The sequence below is a fragment of the Aythya ferina genome (genome assembly GCF_964211825.1).
Source record: "Aythya ferina genome assembly, chromosome: 10".
NCBI classification, from domain to species: Eukaryota; Metazoa; Chordata; class Aves; order Anseriformes; family Anatidae; genus Aythya; species Aythya ferina.
The window spans coordinates 1,959,200-1,979,261 of NC_140306.1; the positions used below are offsets into that span (position 1 = coordinate 1,959,200).

The window sequence follows — 20,062 nt, forward strand, 5'->3', positions numbered from 1 at the left end:
TGATTCAGCATTCCTTTGGTCTACACGACATAAATACACAATGGTGCAAATTTTATGGTAAATCTCCCCTACCTTACTACAAAGAAAAATGAGTCTTTTGTTACCTCTATACCAGCAGAAAAAATAACAGAGGCTCCCCAGGGTGCTCACAAGGAAGGAGAAGAGCTTTGGAGCAGAGCCACGGGAAGACATTTAGCTTTTTTTTGTTAAGAGGAAGTTCTGTGTGTTAGAGTAAAGGGGAGGCAGAACGGTACCGCCGAGGTGTTGCCTTGATCGGAGGCTTGCTGACAGTCAGCAGCAGCTGTGGTCTCCAAAGGAAAACAGCTTAAGAGGTACGTGAAGGGAGAAAGGCTGGCAGGGAAAACGGGTAGCTGCAAAGGTAAATACAAATTCCAGGTCCTTTAGTGAGCTCTCATGGGATCTGGAGATCACCAAGGCTGTGGGAGGGTTTGGGGCAGGAGGAGAGGCGGGCTGCAGAGCAGGTGGACTGGGGAGTGCGGGGCTGAAAGCTCTCCAATATTAAAAATCCCAATAGTTGGAAACTGCAGTAAAATATCAGGAGGATGGCAGTTCGGGAGAAACACAAAATGTTCACTTCTGTCTGACACCGCAGAGATCTTGTCTGGAGCTTTTGGCAGCGGCGCTCTGTTTTACAGGGGCACGGTGGCAGTGTTTTACCCAGGGCTGTGTCCAACAGCGTGCCATGTCTCCAGCTCAGGCACTCGGGTTTTCCTGAAGAAAGAGGTTTGATGTCAGCACATCCAACATCCATCTTGCCCTTTGCTCTTGGGGTTTCCATGGCTGTGGACGCCGGGACTGCAGCCCTTGTGCTGCCGGCAGTGAGTGTGGAAGGCAAATCCCCGCTGCGGCAGAAATTTGTGTCCGTCGGAGCCCTTGGGTAGGATTCAGGTCCATCACGTTGGGTTGCAGGATGGTGAGATGTTTGGGGCCATCTGCCCCCAAAATGTCCCGTTCCCTGCTGGGTGTCCCTGCAGTGGAGATGTTGCAGCAGCAGCCCCCAGCTGCTTATCGCACTCAATCTTGGGAATTTCTTTGCATGGTGGCTTGTCCTCAGTCTTGTTTTCAGGGTTGCCAGCACAAAGTGAGGGGAGTTGCCCAATTAGTTTTCCTTGGCAGAACTCAGAGGCCCCTTTTATCACTTGTGTCCTGGCCTGTCATGGGGCAAGTTTATGTACTTGTCAATGCATCTCAGACATGCTGACCTTTTTCCAGTTCTGGCACGTTTTGTAGTGTTTATCAAAGGAATTGAGGATTGCAGGGTGTAGCCAGGATTATTCAGATCTACCTACGGTGAAACCAGTGGTCCAAACTGCCCGCATTTTCTCTTTGTAACCTCCTTTCAGTAGCAGTATGCATTGAGGAGGTGGGGTTGGAGGGCAGAGCACAGCTTGCCAAAAGCATCAGGTGTATCTGCTCTGTAATCCATGACCATCTCCAGTAGGAGCCTGGGCCCATGGGTGAAAATATCCCCTCAGTCCAAGAGGAGGCTCAGATTTAGGTGAGGAAATGCAAAATGCTTGTAGCTGGAGCACCGAGTACCACACTTGACTGAGCTACTTACTCTTCAGGGGACAGAGAGATTTCATTTGGGGGCGATCAAGTGGAAATAACGCTGCAAAAGTTTAGTTGGGTATGAAATATCTACTCTTACTCATTTCTAAACTCTTAGCCAAATCAAAGATAACAATGTTTTCTTTTTTTCCTTTTTTTTTTTTTTTTTTTTTTTTTTTTTTCCCATGCTGTTTTTAAAGCAGCCAGGCTCAATCTCTGCTTTGGAGCAAACTGGGGGTGTTTTTGTCTGCAGCAAATGGTAGATGCAAATACATTTTGAAGGCAATTAGGCAAACAGAGTATTTTTATTTTTGCTTACAATGAACTGCAAGCACAAAATTGTTAGGACAAGGTTGAAGGTTATTTGCTAAGATTGTATGCCACATGTCATTAATCTCTTACCCGCTATTTTACTTTTTCTTTTATTAGCAGAATTTTAAGTTTCCAGGAGAACCGTACAGAGCTCCAAGGGGACAGATTACAAGGCTGAAAATACTTATCACTGGTGGCTGTATGTGCAGAAAATGCAGCATTAGCTCGGGGGTTCTGGCTGTTCAGCTGTTCTCAGGTAACCTGCATCTCTCTGCCAGAGCCCCAGCTACAGCAGCTACCCTGAAACATTACAGACCAGCACATCCAGAAGGGTATGACTGTCAGGAAGCCGTTTCCTCTTGCTGTTCTTGAACAGCATCACTCTAATGATAACAAATGACATAACTCTTCCAAATAGGTCTGCAGGGAGCAACAGGCACGTAATTCCCCCAGTGGAAGGGAACATATTAAACGCTGCTCTGCTTCCTGTACCCCCAGCTGCTGTCGGGTGGTTGCTGATCAAATTGGTGAGTTGCTCCTTCCTCCTGCTCCACGGCTCCTCCACCGGTTCGACTGGGGGCCGAGAGGTTGGCATGATCTTGGTACCGAGTATTTATGGCATAGCTGCACGAGTGCTGCAGGCAGGTGGTGGAGAAAGGGGCTTGCTCTGCAGCTTCTGATACCTGTTCAGTAATTACTTTCTAAGAGAACTTTCTGATGTCACACAAGTTGGGAGCCGTAATTTTGCTGTCAACCTCGTCCTCGCTGTGTCTTTTCTCTGGAAAAAGTAGAGTGAACCTTCACTGCAAAAGAGATCTCAGTTTTAATTCATCATCACCGTTAGAATAATAGAGGCAGTTTTAAGGTGAGAATAGCATATAGACAAGATGGTAATTATTGCTCTGAAGCTTTTCTGGAGGAGAAGGCAAGAGGAGAATTTCCATTAACATGAAAATTAAGTACAGGAGAAGGTGACAATAAATGTTTTCAGCATGCTACTCCTCCATGACTAAAAGACGCCTGCCTAATCCCAACGTACAGCTATCGTGATTAAAAATTTGAGATCTCATGAACATATAAAATATTGTGTATAGCAGAAGTACTTGATTTAAATGCATTATTAATACCTTCACTGAGCTTTACATTGAAATGCAAGATCAACAAGGCATGTCTCTGAGACGCATACTGGAGTTTTTGCACCAAAGCACTGTATTAGTGAACTATGCAGATAACTTGTCTCATTTTCAGACAGTTGGCTGTAGAGGAGAAAGAAGTTTGAAGCTGTCTATTTGAAATTTTTGGGGGAGCTCTATAATTGTCTTTTTTTTTTTTTTCTTTTTTCTTTATTTTTTCGGTAAGTTAGTGAGTTAAAAAACTTCAACCCCAAAATCCAGGCACATCCATTATTTTAACAATTAACTTTTACTCACCACAAACCTATTTGGTATGTAAAAACATTGAAAAGGTTGCACACTGACATAAAGTGGTCATAAAGCGTAGAAAATTCTGTGCTTGCTGATTAAGTATCTCGTGTAACCATAACCAAATGCTTCACCAGAAACCCACCCTGCTTGTGACTCGTGTGCAGTCCCTGCTGAGAACTTGAGTGGATTCAGAACAGACAAGGTACAAAGCTTCTGTAGGTTCAACTGCGTTTATATTATACCCAGTGCTTGCACACAAACACCACTGCTTTTGGAGGTTTTCCACTTTTAGTGTACTAATTCAGTAAAATACTGAGAGTACTGCTTAATTTTAAGCCTGTAACAAATACAGTTCTATATTGGACCCAAACTTTTACTGTTTTTATAGTTTTAGCTATCTTAATTTCTGCTTTTGAAAGAACATTAATCCAGTTCACATTTTTTTTCTTTTTTTTTTTTTTTAATGTGTATGCCAGAATTCAACAGTTTTATTTCAGCTTGGTAGCAGTGAGTTGTTTGTTTTTCTAACTGATCATAATGACAGCTAAATGTCAGCTTCGTTTCTGTCTTAGCTCAAAATACAAACAGAAGAATATACAAAAAGGAAACTTTTTTTCGTTTCACAATGATTTTTTTTTTGCTGTGTGCCTTATGCCAAACAGTTTTGATTCTGCATGTTACAGTCTAAAAGCCATACTGATATATATTTCTAAATTATTTTCAATATTTTGCATCCAGTGCAGAGAAAACACTGCTATTAAAAAAATGTGTTAAAAAAAAACAACATCCCTGCAACTTTGAAGTGTAATTCCATCAAGAGAAAACCACAATATTTTTATATAACGTTTTGGATATATTTTATGTCAAAACATGATCACCAGTCAAACTAGTGACATCTAAAACCAATACATTATTGTGACTTCTAAAATAAAAAATCAGAACAAAACTAAATTTATTATAGCTCCGCCTTCATTAAACACCATGTGTTGGTGGCTTAAGCACAACAAAAGTCTAGTATTCTTCAAAAGTGTCTACTAAATATAATAAAAAGAATAAGAGAACAATTAACATTTAGTCTGTTACACTAAAAAACTGGATGTACGTTTTCTATTGCCTGTTAGCTTTACCTAAGCCTTTTCAACAACTACAAAAAGAAAATGAAAATATAATTCATTGTTCAAAGTCAAAAACATTCAAATCAGTTGATACAACATTACAGTACAGTCAACTAACATCATTCAGGGTCTCCTTTTCTCGGTTTGAGTCCTCAGACCAGTGTTACAAAACTAGTTCAATGCAGTTTCAAAACTGTATGTTAGCTTTGCAAGATACTGTACTCTACTGATGGCTTCAAAGGAACGGGGTTGTGCTACGTTTGAATCACGGGGTAACCCCAGCCTCTCATTAATTGTATTCAGCACTGTAGTTAGAACAGCGTTAAGTTTAGCACAATAACTAAAAGAAGGAAGAAAAAAAAAAAAAAAAAAGAAACTGGGAGCTAGGTGAAGCTGCCATTTGTGTCAAACAATTGCGATACGCTATACTAAAAAATTCTGAAATATCCACCTGTCCTCACCACTCTGCCACAAGCTAGCAAAGTCAAAAATACAAAAGTCTTCAACTTCTCGTTTTTGCAGAATAAAGCAAAAAAGTCTTTGTGCTCCTTACTACCAGAAGCAAAATATCCTCTGAGTTACCACATGTAATAGCTTCTGGATGTGTCGACTTGGGTTGGCTTGGTCTCTGCAGAACCATCCTTGTCCTTTTCACTGTCACCTTCCCAGAGATTAATAAGTGGAGGATAGAGCTCGTTCAGTGGGATTGAAGAGGTCTTTTGCATATATTTTTTCAAGGAATGGTGGTAGTTTTTTCTCTTAAATCTTTTTGCAATGTAAACAGAAATGGAGGCAAGACTAATAACGGCAAACATTGATCCCATTACTGCCGCAAGAGCAGTGCTGGTTTCTTGATCTGAAATATCTAGCGCAAAAGCTGCATTTTTTGTTGTAACATTAACGCAGGACCTCTGTGTTTGTTGATGGATGTTTGACACGGTTAGACACACTTCATAATCTGTAGATGGTTGTAAATGCGTGAGGTTATATTCGTGTACATCAACGGGGACCCGAGCAGTGTACGTAATGTGAGGGTTGTCAATCTTCATAGTAGCTGATGACCATTTTAAATTGGAAGTCATGACATTGGAGTTAACCTTCCAAGAAACTAAAATGGAATGCGATTCGGCTTGCTTGACGTAGATTTTCAGAACCTGGGTACCATCCAAGAGCGTCCCGTTCACCCGGATAGTAGCGACCCTCGTGTCAGCGCCTTCTATGTTTTGAGCCACACAAGTGTACCTCCCCGAGTCTTCGATCTGAATGTTGGAGATTTCCAAGGTACCCTCGCTACTCAGCTTGTATTTGTCGGAGAGACTTTCAACAGTTACTTTATTTCCCAGAGGAGTGACCCAGTAAATTTCTGGCTCGGGTTCTGCCATGGCCCGACAATCTAAAAACACCGTCATGCCGATGTCCAAGTTTAAGTGATTTGGAAAGGTCTCGTGCGAGATCATTGGAAGACATTGCTCGTTTGAATCCTGGATCAGCACCTCCTTCACCTGCTGCCCTCTGTACTCGGGAGGCATGGCGCAGAACATGGAGAGAGGCTCCATGAAACGGATGTTGGTTTTGTTTGAGTTGATCCAGTGAATGACACAGTCGCACCTGAGCGGGTTACTGTGGATACTGATCTCACGCAGGTTTGGGAGGGATTCCACTGTTTTTTGGTAGACGGCATTCAAGGCATTGTTGTTCAGCATCAGGCTCTCCAGGGCAGGAACGTTGCGAAATGCCAAACGGTGTATGTAAGACAGCTTTGGGTTGTTGGTGGCTTCAAGCTTGGTGAGTTCAGGCAGGTTGTCCAGCGCGTACCTATCGACGGAAACGAGTTCTCCCATGTTATTGATTCCAAGCTCTTTCAATCTGAGCATGTTTTTAAAATCACCTTCTTGAATTTTATGAATGGGGTTTTTGTTGAGATCCAGAAATTTTAGATTGGGAACCTTCTCAAGCGCCAGCTGAGGGACTTTTACCAATTTGTTGTCATAGAAGGAAAGACTTTCAAGACTATCCAAGCCTACCAAGGCATTGCCAGGGATGTCTGTGAGATACATACCTGCCAAAACCAGACTCCTTAAATTGGAGAGTGGTTTGAAGTTCATATCTAGTATTCCAATCACTGGATTTTCTCCGATCATCAGAATCTCTAAGTTAGGAGTAGAGTCAAACCAACGGCTGTCAATAACCTTTAATTTGTTGGAGTTGAGATGTAGTCTTAAAAGATTCTTCAGGCCAGAGAATGCATTTGCGGAAATGCTGCTGATCTGATTATGATTTATATATAACTCCTGAAGGTTGCAAAGGTCTTGCAAGCAGTAGTCAGTCATCTCCGTGATCTGGTTCTCCTCCAGGTGCAAGGTCGTTAGCTGAGTAAGGTTTGAGAGCCCCACGTCTTTGATACTTGTGAAGTTATTTTGTGAAAAATCTAATTCTGTTAAATTAAACAACTGTTGGAGTTCGTCTGTGGTCTTTGCGATATTGTTGCTTTGTAACAGAAGGACTTGAGTGTCACTGGAAAGATTGCTGGGGATTTTTGTTAGGCGAAGGTCATTGCAGTCAACTGTTGTGGCTTCCCTGTACGTTGACTGCGGTGTAAACCATGGCCTGATTTCACATACACAAAGCTGTGGACATTCATTGCTCTGTACGGAAGACTCAGTTAGTGAATTCATCAACAATTCTAGCACCAACTGGCAAACAGTTAAAACCAATCTAATCTTAGCCATGCTGGTCAGCTAGTGAGTTCAGCTCTCCAGCCCCTTAAAGTAACAATAAATTGAGCGTGTAATTTGTTGTCAGGAAGAAAATGTAAAGCTTAAAATTTAGGGTGAAAGGCTTGGTCATCCAGAAGATGAAAGTCGATTTTCTAAGGTTAGAGAAGACAAGAAATGGTCTGAAGGCTCTCAGCCGCTCCTCTGTGTCCCAGGATCTTCTGCAAATCGGTGCCTGAAGATGTTCCTGAAAACAGACAGGGATATATGTTATGCTTATCTCACATACACTTAGTATATTCTTTGATTTCTTCATCCTTTAAAGAGAAGTATCCGAAGACAGTTTTAAGTAAATTAACATTAGATCTCTTAGGAAAATTCCTACTTGGTGAAGTGTGTACGTTTTGGAACTCTGATAGCTCCCAAGTGGTTCTAACAATACATGTAATCAGCTGAAGAGAAAACTTTCAGATATCTTTCAGTTTTACTATGCAATATTTGTTTGAACAGCTTGGGAAGTGCCAAGGATGTAGGATATGCGTGTGGGGATGGGTGGGTCCCAAAGGAGCGTTCAGAACACGATCCCAGGTAGAGTTCAGGCTGCCATCGCAGTCCCACTGCCTTGCATTTCAGGTATTTTGGGATAGGAAGATGTCGTTTTATAAGTTTCAAGCCAAATGCATAAGAACTTTGCCAAAATTCATCAAAGTTAATCAGATCAGTTCCAGATAACAGTTTAGACTTAATCCAGCTAAGCACCACACAGTAACACTAAATGTAATTAAATGAACGTACTGCCCTTATTTTAGCTGCTCGTTCTGCATTGTGTCACGTGTGGATTATTTACCCCGATTCCAGTGCATTGTATAAACCACAGGATTGGTACCTCTTTTAGCCTGAAGTTACTCATCAAAGAGCATGTTTAAATTAACCCGGTGGTGTCCAGTGTACACCAGAAAACCTGCTGTGTTGTGAGTCTAAGCACACATTCAAGGAAATGACTAAACTTGATAAAATCTTTCCAATTCTTTGTGGAAAAGGTAAACTACAAGAAACAGTCTGTTGTATGCAAACCCATCTATTTGTTGTGCTGTAACAAGCACGGATACAATTATGAGACTTTCTCCTGTATGTGCAACGATGCAGCGCGAGGTCTGCGCCGTTCAATGCAACCACTGCTGAACTTCCAGCTCAGAGGCGGGCCTTGCTTTCGGTGGTGCTGGCTGAACTGTTTTTCTCCTCCTGGTGATCGTGGTGGCGGTTAAATTAAATACAAAGGATACCTGAGCAAGGCACGCAACAAATCTGAATAATGATTGATAAATCAGGCCTCTCAGAATTTGAGGTGACGCTCTGTATCTCGTGCTATGGTGACTGCAGTTGAGGGATCCAGATGAGATTTGGGCTTTTTTTTTTTTTCGTAACTGAAATAATCAAGTTGTGTTATGTCTGTGAGAATGTAGCACGGGTAGACTAATAGTAGAAAGAGGGAAATAGCTATTATTAAAAACCAGAACCTAATCAAAGCCCACAAAAGTTACTGCTATATAAAATAACAGAACTAAACACAACTTTTAAAATAGTTCTAGTCCTCTAGATAATGGCAACAGGCACGACATTTATATTACAATTTTATTCCAGAATCTGGTCAGCATATTGAATAATGACACCGTATTTATTTCAGGTTACTATACACTGTAAGCAGCACACACCAAAGAGCATTTTTCTGTTGGCATGTTGACGTGTTCTGTGGGTGTGTGTTGGGGGAAGGGAAGCAGGAATGTAACCCGGAAAGCATTTGACCCTGTTGAGTTAGATTTTCGGTCTGGTAGCGAATGTTTCAATTTGGGATGAGAAGACCCCACTGGAGGGGGGAAAGCCAAATGTAGGACAAGCATTCCTTGTCAAATAACTTCCACCTGATCCAAAAATTAAGACATTAACTGCATTAAAAAAATAATCCTAATAGCACTGTAAAAGTAACCATATCTGTTGTTACTGCAGAGTGATGGAAGCTGATGTGCACTGAGTCATTCTGGCTCCAGTTACCCTGCAGGTACCGCTGCAGGAGGTGATGTGGCTCCAAAGAGGCGTTCCTCCAGAGGCTGTCCTATCCCTCTGCTCCAGGTAGGACAGCAGGGAGCAGCCCCTGCCTCCGAAAGCGCTACTCCTGCGGATGCCTTAGCGCTGATTTAACTCTGATGTAGTTGCATGAGTTGTGTAATACTTTAAAAATGAAACTGCCCGAAAAAGATTTCAAAGCTTCTTTTAAAATGTGGGAACACATCTACATTTAAAAAAAATATATAACTGGAACCTTTCTTTGTTGAATATTTCTATCCTTTTACTTGCATGGTGCGTTTATTGTTCCTCCTCGGCAAGAAGGCATCTCTGGGTTCACTGAACAGACTTCTGGGGTTTGGTCACTGCAGACGCATGATTTTACAAGTTACCAGTGACATTTCTCTTCTCTAGTTATTTTCTACTGCCAATGGATTTAACTCTCTTTAACTGGGAAATGTTCTTTAGAGATGACCCGCACATTATTGTCTCCGATCTCCTCCAGCCCAGGGCAGCATGGATGAGGCTATAAATGAAAAGGCAGCGCAATCAAAAAGTAAATTCTGCTCAGCTCCACATGCCCCGGTCCCTTTTAATGCCGTGCTTTGTGGATGATGGTCAAGAGGCCGCCGCGTAAGGGAAAAGCCACACCATGGACTTTTGCTGTACCTGCTGCTTGTGCTGCACAGCCACATCCATCGCTCTGGGGAACTAAAAATTCAGTGAAAAAGCGCACTACAAGCTTATAAGTAAATAGATGGATCAGGTCAGAACATCTTAGCTTTTTTTCTTCTGAAAATAATATTTAATGGGGGTCTTGTGATCCGTGGCACTTGTTTTAACTGTGTGTTAAAAATGTATTTCTGTTTAAAATACTGGGTGGAGAAACTTCCCCTAAATATTGAGGGGGTGTGAGACAGTGGTGGAAGCTGCAGGCTGCCCTGGCCTTGTGAGCTGCTCCTGGAGAAGCTCGGCAGCAGCTCTGGGCTTTGGGCATCAGCTTCCAGCATCCTGTACCTTTCCTAGTTCAGTGCAATCCTATTTCCTAGTGCACCAGCCCACCACAACAGTCATTACAGGTGTTAACTTGGTATCAACAGAAATACTGCTTAATTTTATAGGAGAGAGATGGAGGGAATTATTTTCCAGGGGCTCAATAAATACATTTTCCATAGCACCTCTCAGTACCCAGTGCATTAAGAAACCACCTTTTAGTCAGTAAGCAAATCACAGCTGCTCTCTGGGCTATCAGCTTTTTTGTATTTCTTGCAGACAGAAAAAGTTCACATCATTCCTGCGTCTTCCTTCTTGGAAACGCACTGGGGAGAACCCGAATACCAGTCTGTGCATAGCTTCCCTTTCTGGCTAGGTTCAACAAACTGCTCAATACTGAGAATTTGTTTGGCCAAAGAAAGCAGAAGGGTAGGGAAATGGGGGGCGTTGGGTTCTGGAGCAGAAGGTCCTCTGTTTCAGCTTTCCTGCCTGGTGGGAAGAGGTGTGTGCTGGCAGCCCTGCTGGAGGCTGCTAGAGGTCCTCCAGGTGTTTGGGAGATCCAAAAAACAGTAGGGTTAAATCCACAGTGCAGTAAAGGGACACCATGGAGAAATACTCCTGAAAGAATCTGTTCACAAAAGTGTTCATAGCTAACTGCCCAGCTACAGAAATTGATGTCAAATTTGTCTTGGTTGCAGGAAGGCAAAGCATTGTCACTTCCGTGGCAGCTGAATTAGTGGTCACTGTTAAAAACTGCTGAAAAGGAAATACAGGTTGCACGGGGACAGTTGGATGTCTGCCCTGAAACAGCAGTGCTGCCACACAACAGCTTGCCCCTCTTCACAGTCAAGGGGCTCATTCTTGCAGAATTTCTTTCACATTGCAGGTAGCATCAGCATAGGTCTGGCTTGGCAGCCATGCATGCTACACATGCCCAGGTAAAAGTCTGAGGGATCAGATACAGGAAGAAAATTACTCAGGCTAAGACAAGCGACTTATTTTGCACTTGCTGTGAGCCAGAAGCACGGGCTGACCCACAGCACCCCCCTGCTTCCCCACGGTGCCATTCTCATGTGTTGAACCTCAGTAACGTAGGTACCCTTTTGGAAACCCAGGGACCTTTTGGAAACCCGTCCATTGTGCTGTTGTGCTAGTGACCCGTGCAGCTGCCTCGATTCCCCTCCTCAGTGCCAGGGAAGCTCCTGCGTACAGGTACGTGTGCCCACTAAGCGGTTACACAGCGAGCACAATGCAGAATGTCACCAGGAGCGTTGAGGCACCATCATCGGGTCTTAGTGCAGCCAAGAGCATCGGTGACCTTGCGCACATCCCAGAGGAGGAGGCTGGATTTGGGGTTATGGGCAAGGTCATGTAGGGCTAACCTGCTGTAAGCACTCCTCTCCCAGGAATTGAATTTACCAGTGCGGTCCTGTCTGTCTAGAAAAAAACTGAGGAATCGTGTCTGATAGCAAGCCTTTTATATTAAAGTTTCTAAAGTCTCAGATGTCATCACGAAATGAGATACTCACAAGACGGAATTGTATAAAACACAGGGAAGTCAAGCTAGAAGGGTGCAAGTCAGTTAAAAATGTATACCAGGATCTGAAAATCCGAGTTTGTTATTAAAAGCAGAGACATAAACAAGGGATTTTAGAACATGTAATAATGGTATGAAAGCTTCAAAACACATCTTCAGGGATTTGTAATATTTAAGGTTTTGTTATGTTTTATTTTTTTTTCCTGCAAGTAATGCCTTGCTTTTAAAATTGTATCTTCCTCTTTTTTGTCTGTTCGCACATTCCATCAAAATACAGTCAGTGTTTAATTTCAGGGAAAGCTCTGGGGAAGCAGGGAAAGCTCTGATGAGAAAGCGCTTCGCTGTATTTCAGAAGACAACCTCAGCACGCTTTATCTGGGCTCTTTTGAACAATACCAGTCTTATCTCCGTAGAAGAAATGCAAAGAGCGTCCTCTTCATAATACTCGCACCGCAGAAACAACATATTAAATCTGACATCTTTAAAATTTGTAATTTATTGTGGGCTTATTTTTAAGACTTGCATCTGATACAATGTTTTTCATTAAAATAGTGAAGTAAATTTGTAGCAGAGAGGTTCTTTTCATTCAGGTACTGATCCTGAGCACAGGGAGACGGCTCCAGTGCAGAGCTCAGTCCCTGTATCCTGATGGCCCAGCAAATCAGCCGTGGAATTGTGCCCCTGCTCCTGTCATCTGTCTGAAAACCTCTTGCAAATTACCATTAATAAGTCACATTAGAAACATCAGAAATAATAAGTGCTTCTGAACAACGGGCTGTCAAATTATATAGTCTGTTTGTTTGTTCTTTAGCAAAGAGAAACTCATAAAAGCATTTAAAAGCCTCGAAAACCTAAAAAGATGTTTGTTCAGTAGTAATATTCATGCATTGGAAACTCAACTTGCTATCTAATTTCTATGTTTATTTTCATAAGAAAATGTTTATTTTTATAGGGAAACAGTTAAATCTTGAGAAAATGTAGGCTGTTCTTTTATTGCCCGTGCCTCTCGTTTTCACTCCTCCTACACAGGGTCTGCTCGTACTCAGTACGAAGGCAGTAGTAAAGCTTTTATTTCATTCACTGGAGAAGAACCATGCCCCCGCTGATCAGCCTCGTTCTGTGTATTTACCAGATGAAATTAATTCAGCAGATTGGCCTTCCTGACAACCAGCCACACAGTTTCCATCACTGGGTTAAAAGCCAACACCAGGAGCCTTCCCTCATTGCTCTTTGCCCTGCAAAGCCAAGTACCTGCAGCAAGCTGGGCAGCGAGGTGCCTGCCCCAGTCCTGCCCTCGCCCTGAGGTGCTGAGCGGTTGGGGCGGCTGCACGGAGGTGGCAAAGCTCCCTGCTACCCGTGAGCACACCCAAATATTCGCTGCAAACAGCTCAGAGATACTGGGCTTGATGAGGGATGAAGCACTATGGAGATTTGTTCATTTCCAACTGTACTCGCTGTAATGTATTCATATCCCTCTGTATATTTTAAATGCTAGGGAGAATTTAAACCTAATTGGTTTTAGGTTGTAGAGTGTCAGAAATTTACAGAGCATAACTAATTTTGGAAGACCTGTTCCAACTATTTTTTGCATTTAGCGTTTCTGCTGGCTAAAGAATGAAAGAAGACAAATATTAGAGAAATCTGACTGAGTCTTCTAATTAAAGAACAGAAAGGGGCAGAATTTGGTCTTGGCACGCTCCACATCTCTGATCCGAGTGGAAGGATCTGAACAGCTTGTTACTCGTGGGGCTACCTGCGGCTGGGGCAGCGCGGGTACGACGAGGCAGAGACTATCAGTCAGTACAGTCCAAATTAAAATTTTAACAACCAAAACCAGCAACCACCACAACAAACCCCAATTAGCGCTAAAAGAACAGGAGAATTAGGAGATGGGGCTGGGCTTTGGAATTGAATTTCTGGTTTGTTTTTTTGACTGCTCTGTGAGACGAGGCAGCTTTGCTAGTGAAGTGTTAATAACGATAAAACAAGGAGCACAGAAGAAATATTTTTAACCACAAGAAAAATGGATGCCAGAACTCCACGGGATTTTCACCAAGCAACAGAAAATCCTCTTCCCCTCTTTTTGCTGACTGGCTTTCTGGCAGCGTGATTACTTTACTTCCCACCCAGTTCTAGATCAAGCTCCAGCGTTATGAGTCATTCGGGAACCCCGCAGACGGGAAGACCCCAGCAGTAAGCAGTTGTTACTACAGCAGTGATGCCAGAGAACGTTTTGCTAGAAATGGGAGCCGATAAATAAAATCTGAACTGCATCGGTATCTAAGTATGTATTTTTAAAACTACCACATAATAGCGCTGGCTCTAGGAAACGCATACAACTTGTTATGAAAACTGTGTGTGTGTGTGTGTACACACGTGTACAGAATAAGTCCCATACAGCTTCTGTCCTGTATCCTCAAGCAAGGAAAAATAAGAAATTCAGTTCCTTTTGCTGGTCCTTGTTGCTCCTTTGGTAACTGTTTCCCGTGGCTGCACTATGTATTTAGTTTTCAATTATAAGTGATTAAGTATTAATCTATATTTTATTATTAGCCTACATCTATATCTACTCACATTATACGTGTAGTGTGCTTAACGGACATCAGCCCCTAGAATAAAATAGACTTTTATCGATTTTCTCCAGGAGTTATGTGCTTGCAAGATCCAATTCTTTATTTCTGAGCTATATTTACATATAATTGCTAATAAAACCATCTATCAAATGGCCTGATATGGAGACCCCTTATTGTTCACTCAAGACTGAGAACAGACCAGGAACAACAACTCGATTTGTCATGGGAGGTGCTGAGAGATCTAACACAGAGGCTGTTAGCACCAAGACAAAGGTTTGGAACTCCACCAAGCTGAGATGGGCTAGAAGTAATTCCATTAAGTGCTCAGAGATTTGTTTTGGTAGTAGGCTGTGGTGAGGTTTTACTCGGATCTATGAAAAAAGTTATTTTCTCTGCAGTCAGATGGCTGTATTAAATGACCCTCTGCTGCCACTTCCAGCAAGGCTCGCTGTGCTTTGCGGTGGGTTTCTACATCAAGTTTTCCCATTTTTCTGTTTCCCATTTTTCTGGGCCTGCTACATCCTCCACTCACAACTGATAACATCAGTTATGCTGCAGTGAGAAAATACACATTTTCCATCATTATTTCATTCCACAAGCGGTAAAGAAGTGCTGCTTGAAGCACAGAGCAGGGCATCGACCACGCCATCGGAAAGCCACGTCTCAGTCAACTGAGACTGGACAAAATATTAATAGTCTGTATTTAGCTATTTTGTTCGATCTGAACTGCCACCTACATTTTGAGACTGTTTTATGCAGAGATCAGATCATGATTCTTCTTTGAGGAGTTCACGCGATGGATATATATGAATAATATATTTGTATGTTTAAGAATAGACCTGTAAATTGTTCCGTTAGCTTTAGTCCTCAGTCTTGTCATTGCCAAGTCAGCAGTTCTTCCGCAGATGGGTTTATTTCATAACTGCCTGCAAAACTGCTGCAGAGTGCAGAAAACAGAAGTTACTTCTCTCAAAAGTTTAAGTTATTGAACCTCTATAGATAAATCTTAACCTAATTAAGGCTATCTATCCAGGTGCAGTAGTGTTTAATTTTTACATACTAGACTTCTTTCACTTAGATGGGACAAAAAGTTCAAGGAGAACCTACTTGCCAACTAATTCACAGAGAACATCCATCTGTCTTTGCTCAGTGCCTCACACTACGGTGAATTCATCCGAAAGACCTGCTCCAAAGGTCTTTTTTCCTTTCCAACTACTTCCCTTAACTGTTGTTCGTCTGTAAGGTAATGTCAGTTATTTTTGTAATGCATTTACAATTCACTGCAGCGTCTATTGTGAGTGGTGGATCTCTGTAACTGTCAATATTTACTCTATTTCTGTTAGAGTGATGGATCATTTGTAATTTAAAAATTTAGCAAGGCCAATCAGTAGCTCATCTGCATCCCAGTAATTATATGCAGCACATTAGCAAGGTATGCATTTGCTAGGTATTTTTGGACTTGTTTAATCAAATAAATGAAATGATGCATGAAAAAGGAATATGCAGGATCCATTGTAACAATGACAAACATCTCCACATTACAAAAAGGACAATCCAAGCTCTGATTTTTTTTTTTTTAAATGCTAGTCTACCAGATTTTGGACAAACTCAGTCATTGTCCCAGATACCATTTGTGTTTGTTAGCAGCTCATCTTTGATTCTTTGCCATGCTGTGGGCCAATCCATGAAAAACACAGCAAAACAGAGCTTTGTCCAGAAGGACCAGGCCATCAGCAAGTGTAAGGGTCGTGGCTGCCCGGGGCTGTGCTGCTGCGCTCACCAGCTCACAGGGAGCTCCGTGGGAACCTACTTCTACAGAACAATTAACTCCTAAGATCATATTTTGCTAATGACTTTTAAGCTATGTTGACTGCAGAAATGTAGTTACAAAGAGAGACCAAGGAGCACATGATGTTTTGGGGCCCCATCCCTCAAGTTCTCAAGGCCAGGCTGGATGGGGCTTTGATCGTATTGGTTTAGGGGGAAGTGTCCCTGCCTATGGCAGGAGGGTGGAAATACATGGTCTTTAAGGTCCCTTCCATCCCAAACCCTTCTGTGATTCTATTGCATGTACTGAACTCCAGTAACAGAAGAGGAACCTTTGCCTTGAAGTGGATCAGGCGGTCTCAGAATGGGGACGTACGGGGACACGGTGAGGGCTGTGCCCACTGCAGGACCAGGCCGAGCGCTGCTTCAGCCAGAAGCACCCACTGCCATTTGCCTCAAGGGAGGCTTGGCTGCAAAACAAAGCTGGGATTCCTGCCCTAATCACAGTCAACAGATGCAGAAGTGCTGTAGCCACAGAGTTCGTTAAGTTAAATACCTGGAAACGAGATGCTGACAGCCTCTGAAATTTCTAACTAAAACGTGCAAGCGCCCTTTGCCTCCAGTATCAAACGGGCCACTTACACTTCTGAAGTGGCCAGGGAAAGCCCTGTCCTGCAGTGCTCCAGGTCAGCACTCTGTGACAATCACATAGCAAGATCATCGTGCAAAAGAAAACCAGAGAAAGAGCCATTTCTCTATGGTACTTAGAGAACTTAGGAGCCTTCTCAGTACAGCGTCCTTCTAAGTATTTCAAAATTTAGTTACAGGTGCTTTGCCTTGTCTCTGAGCAATAATCATAGTAAAAATAAACAAAACCAGAACAAATTGGGTGTCTACCCCATCTGGCATACTTGATCTTCAGAAACTGTACCCCAAGTAAAACTTATTGCCATTGTTTTGGGAATTCAGTCAACTGGAAGGTCAAGAAGAGGCTGGCTTATATCACCAAATTAAAACCTTCTGAATTAGAAGGTGCAGGTACCAGAACATTTAACCTTTTGCAGCACAATTTAGGAGCAGACACTAATTCTCTTCCCACTGATGCCAAAGACTTCTGCTGTCTTTAAGAGGAAGAGAATTAGGCCAACACAAAATAGGCCAATCCAGTATTTTTCTTAAGTGCCATATGGATAAAAATGAAAGATGACATCCAAATTGGAAAACAAAATTTGAATAAAGTTGCAGGGCTTTCAGGAGCAATGAATGAGAGGATGTAGTTGGGAGGAACTTTCATCTGGGCGCCTCCTAGAGCTGTCCAGAGGCACGTCCTGTTCCTGGCCTCATGAAGTCCATTAGTGGAGGGCTTAAATATCCTCAGCTGCAAGAGGAGAAGCCAGGAAATCAGGCTAATTCCAGTGCAGGCTCAGCAGGCTGCTTGCTATCAAAGTAGCCCTCTGCTCTCTCTTCTCAGAGTTTAAGCACTCGGTCTCAGGGAAGCAAGATTACTGACTGGTTTTATCACATACCAACAAAAGCTGTTCCTTAGGCAGCCTCATGCCTTTTTTTTACGCACCCATCTCCTTCACCTAGCCAGGTAGGTGTTGGCTGCAGATGAGGATGAAAACAAGAACATTGTTTGGGCAGGTGGCTGGCACCCACTGGAGCCCACCGCTGGGTTGTGCCCAGCCCTTGCTATGCTACAGGTTGGTTGTAGGAAAATCCTATCTTGTGCCTGCCACAGCACTAAAGGCCTGACCCCGCTAATTACTTAACCTCATCCTACAGGATGGCATTCCCAGCTGGGCAGAGAGAATCCGCTGGCATCAGCCTGAAACATGGGCTCACCACGAGCTGTGGTGTTACACAGAGACAGGGGGCGAATGGATTCATGCGCTTCCAAAAACTTTCTGTAGATTTTTTTTGGTTCTATGTCTACAAAATGTCTGCCAGAAAAAAATCTTGAGCTTGGAGGGATGAAGTATCACACGTGTATTGTTCGTGTAGCTATGGTAACCTACAAATGCCACCAGTGTTTCCATTTCATACACAAATGAGGGGACAGCTGTGGAGACCACATGTCTGCCAATGGAATAATATATGTGAACTGGGATGGCTTGGCCAGAAAATTACAACTCATTTATATTAATCAGGGCTTCAAAGAACAGTCATCCTTGTAGATATCAAGTCTGCAGGAAAAGAGTGATTTTTTATTTCTGAGAACGTTGGGCTCCCCAGTAAACATTTCCATCATCTTGCTATTTCGCTGATTTATGGAAGGGCACTGGTTGTTAACAGCATTTTTTTTTTTTTTTAAATGGCACTCAACTTTTTTCTGCAGTTTTGTCTCTTTCTGCTGCCTGATCCTAGCCTGGGCCCGACACAAAGCCCAGCCTGGGACCAGGCTTCACCTGGGCAAGCAGCAGTTCCAGAACAAGCAGAAATAACCTGCCTGAAAGCTCTAACCTGCTCACCGAGGTGAAAAACCCTTTCTTTACTCACTGATACCTTGCACAGAAATAAAAGCTCCATAATGATTCATATAGGATTTTTTTTTTTTAATAATTCAAAAATGCTCATTTAAATTAACCTGGAATTTCCATCACCCCTACCATCAAGGCCACCAGCAACTCCAGCAGAAATTGGGTAGCCTCAGTACCACAAACTGCATTTTCGGCAGCTGCCGACCCCGGCGAGCCGCAGCCCCCGCGCTGCTTGGCGGGGCCGTGATTCACTGGAGGTGCTTCCAGCATCCCCACCACCACCCAGCGCTCTCCTCGCCGTGTCCCTGCTGCTGCTGCCGCCAAGGCAGCGATGAGCAAAAGTTTTCCTGGGCTCCCGCAGGGCTGCGATGCCGGGGCGAAGTCGAACAAAGGCTGCAGCATCACCTCCTGCCTGCGCCACGTCTCAGGGGCAGCCGGCACCCAGCCCCAGCGCCTCGCCAGGTGCCCGGGCACCAGGTTTTGGATCGTGGCAGGGCGAGGAAGGCTTCGCTGGGGGAATATGGCCCTGGGCAGCTCTTCCCTGAGCTGCGGCCGAGGCACCTCGGGCACCCGGGGCCCCGCCGCACAGCCCCGAGCCCAACTTTGTTGCTGCGAAGTTTGGGTGCTCCCAGCAGGAGCACAGCCCCCATAATGAAAAAATAACACCGAGGGTTTCACAGTTGAAAGGATAAAGGCTGGTTAGCGCGATGAGCTAGGCGAAATTTGATAAAAACACCGGTTTTTCTCCGATAACCGGGGCTGTTTCGGGGTCTGCCGGCACAGCCGGGGCCGGGGGTGTCCCGGGGGTGTCCCGGGGGCTCCGGGCCAGGCGGCAGCGCCGCGGGGAGCGGCGGCCCCGGCCTCGGGAGGGGGCGGCCCCGCTCAGCACTGCGCCTCCCCGCCGGCTCCCAGGGGCTATTGTTGCACCGCAGCCTCCTCAGCCCCCTGCGGCTGAATGGGCGAGGCGAGACATCTGCCGGGATACGCTCCCATTCGCATGCAAATCAGAGAGGGAATTTTTTTTTTTTTTTAAATAATAAAAAATAGCGAATAAAAAAAATAATTAAAAAAAACTTTCCCCCGCGGGGATGCGCCGGACCGGGGGCATCCCCACGGGGGTCGCAGCTCCCCCCGCTGCCCGTCCCCTCCCCTCCCGGTGCCGGCCCGGCACTTACCGGCGGGGCGCTCCATGCAGCGGCGGGGGGGAAGCGGCCGAGGGCTGCGGGAGGAGGAGGCGGCGCTGAGCGGCCGGAGGGGCCCCCGGAGCCGCCCGCTGCCCGCCGCCGCCGCCCGCTCTGTGCCGCTACCGCCGGCGCGCACCTGGGTAGGGGCCGGCGGTCACATGACGCGCTGCGCCGCCATTGGCTGAGCCGCCTCGGAGGGGCGGGGCGATGGTTAGCCACGCCCATTTTCCCGCTTAACCACGCCCCTCGTTCTCGCAGCCACGCCCCTTTGGGCGCAGCCACGCCTCCACCTCGCAGCCACGCCCCCTCTCTTCAGGCCACGCCCCTCGA

The 20,062-nt window shown here is 44.4% G+C and overlaps 1 protein-coding gene across 1 annotated transcript; it reads right to left on the reverse strand.

The window, feature by feature from the left end:
* Positions 1-1,858: 1,858 nt before the first annotated feature.
* LRRN1 (leucine rich repeat neuronal 1) lies at positions 1,859-19,852 on the reverse strand. Its single transcript, XM_084530445.1, has 2 exons — positions 19,724-19,852; positions 1,859-7,384 (listed from the first exon to the last, which is right to left on the reverse strand). Exon 2 carries the CDS (start codon positions 7,150-7,152, stop codon positions 5,002-5,004), a length of 2,151 nt encoding a protein of 716 aa, XP_084386571.1. The 5' UTR covers positions 7,153-7,384; positions 19,724-19,852; the 3' UTR covers positions 1,859-5,001.
* Between the last annotated feature and the right edge of the window lie 210 nt (positions 19,853-20,062).

Bases quoted from the DNA above. Each gene is read 5' to 3' on its own strand.
- LRRN1 (XM_084530445.1), bottom strand. From the start codon at position 7,152: ATGGCTAAGATTAGATTGGTTTTAACTGTTTGCCAGTTGGTGCTAGAA.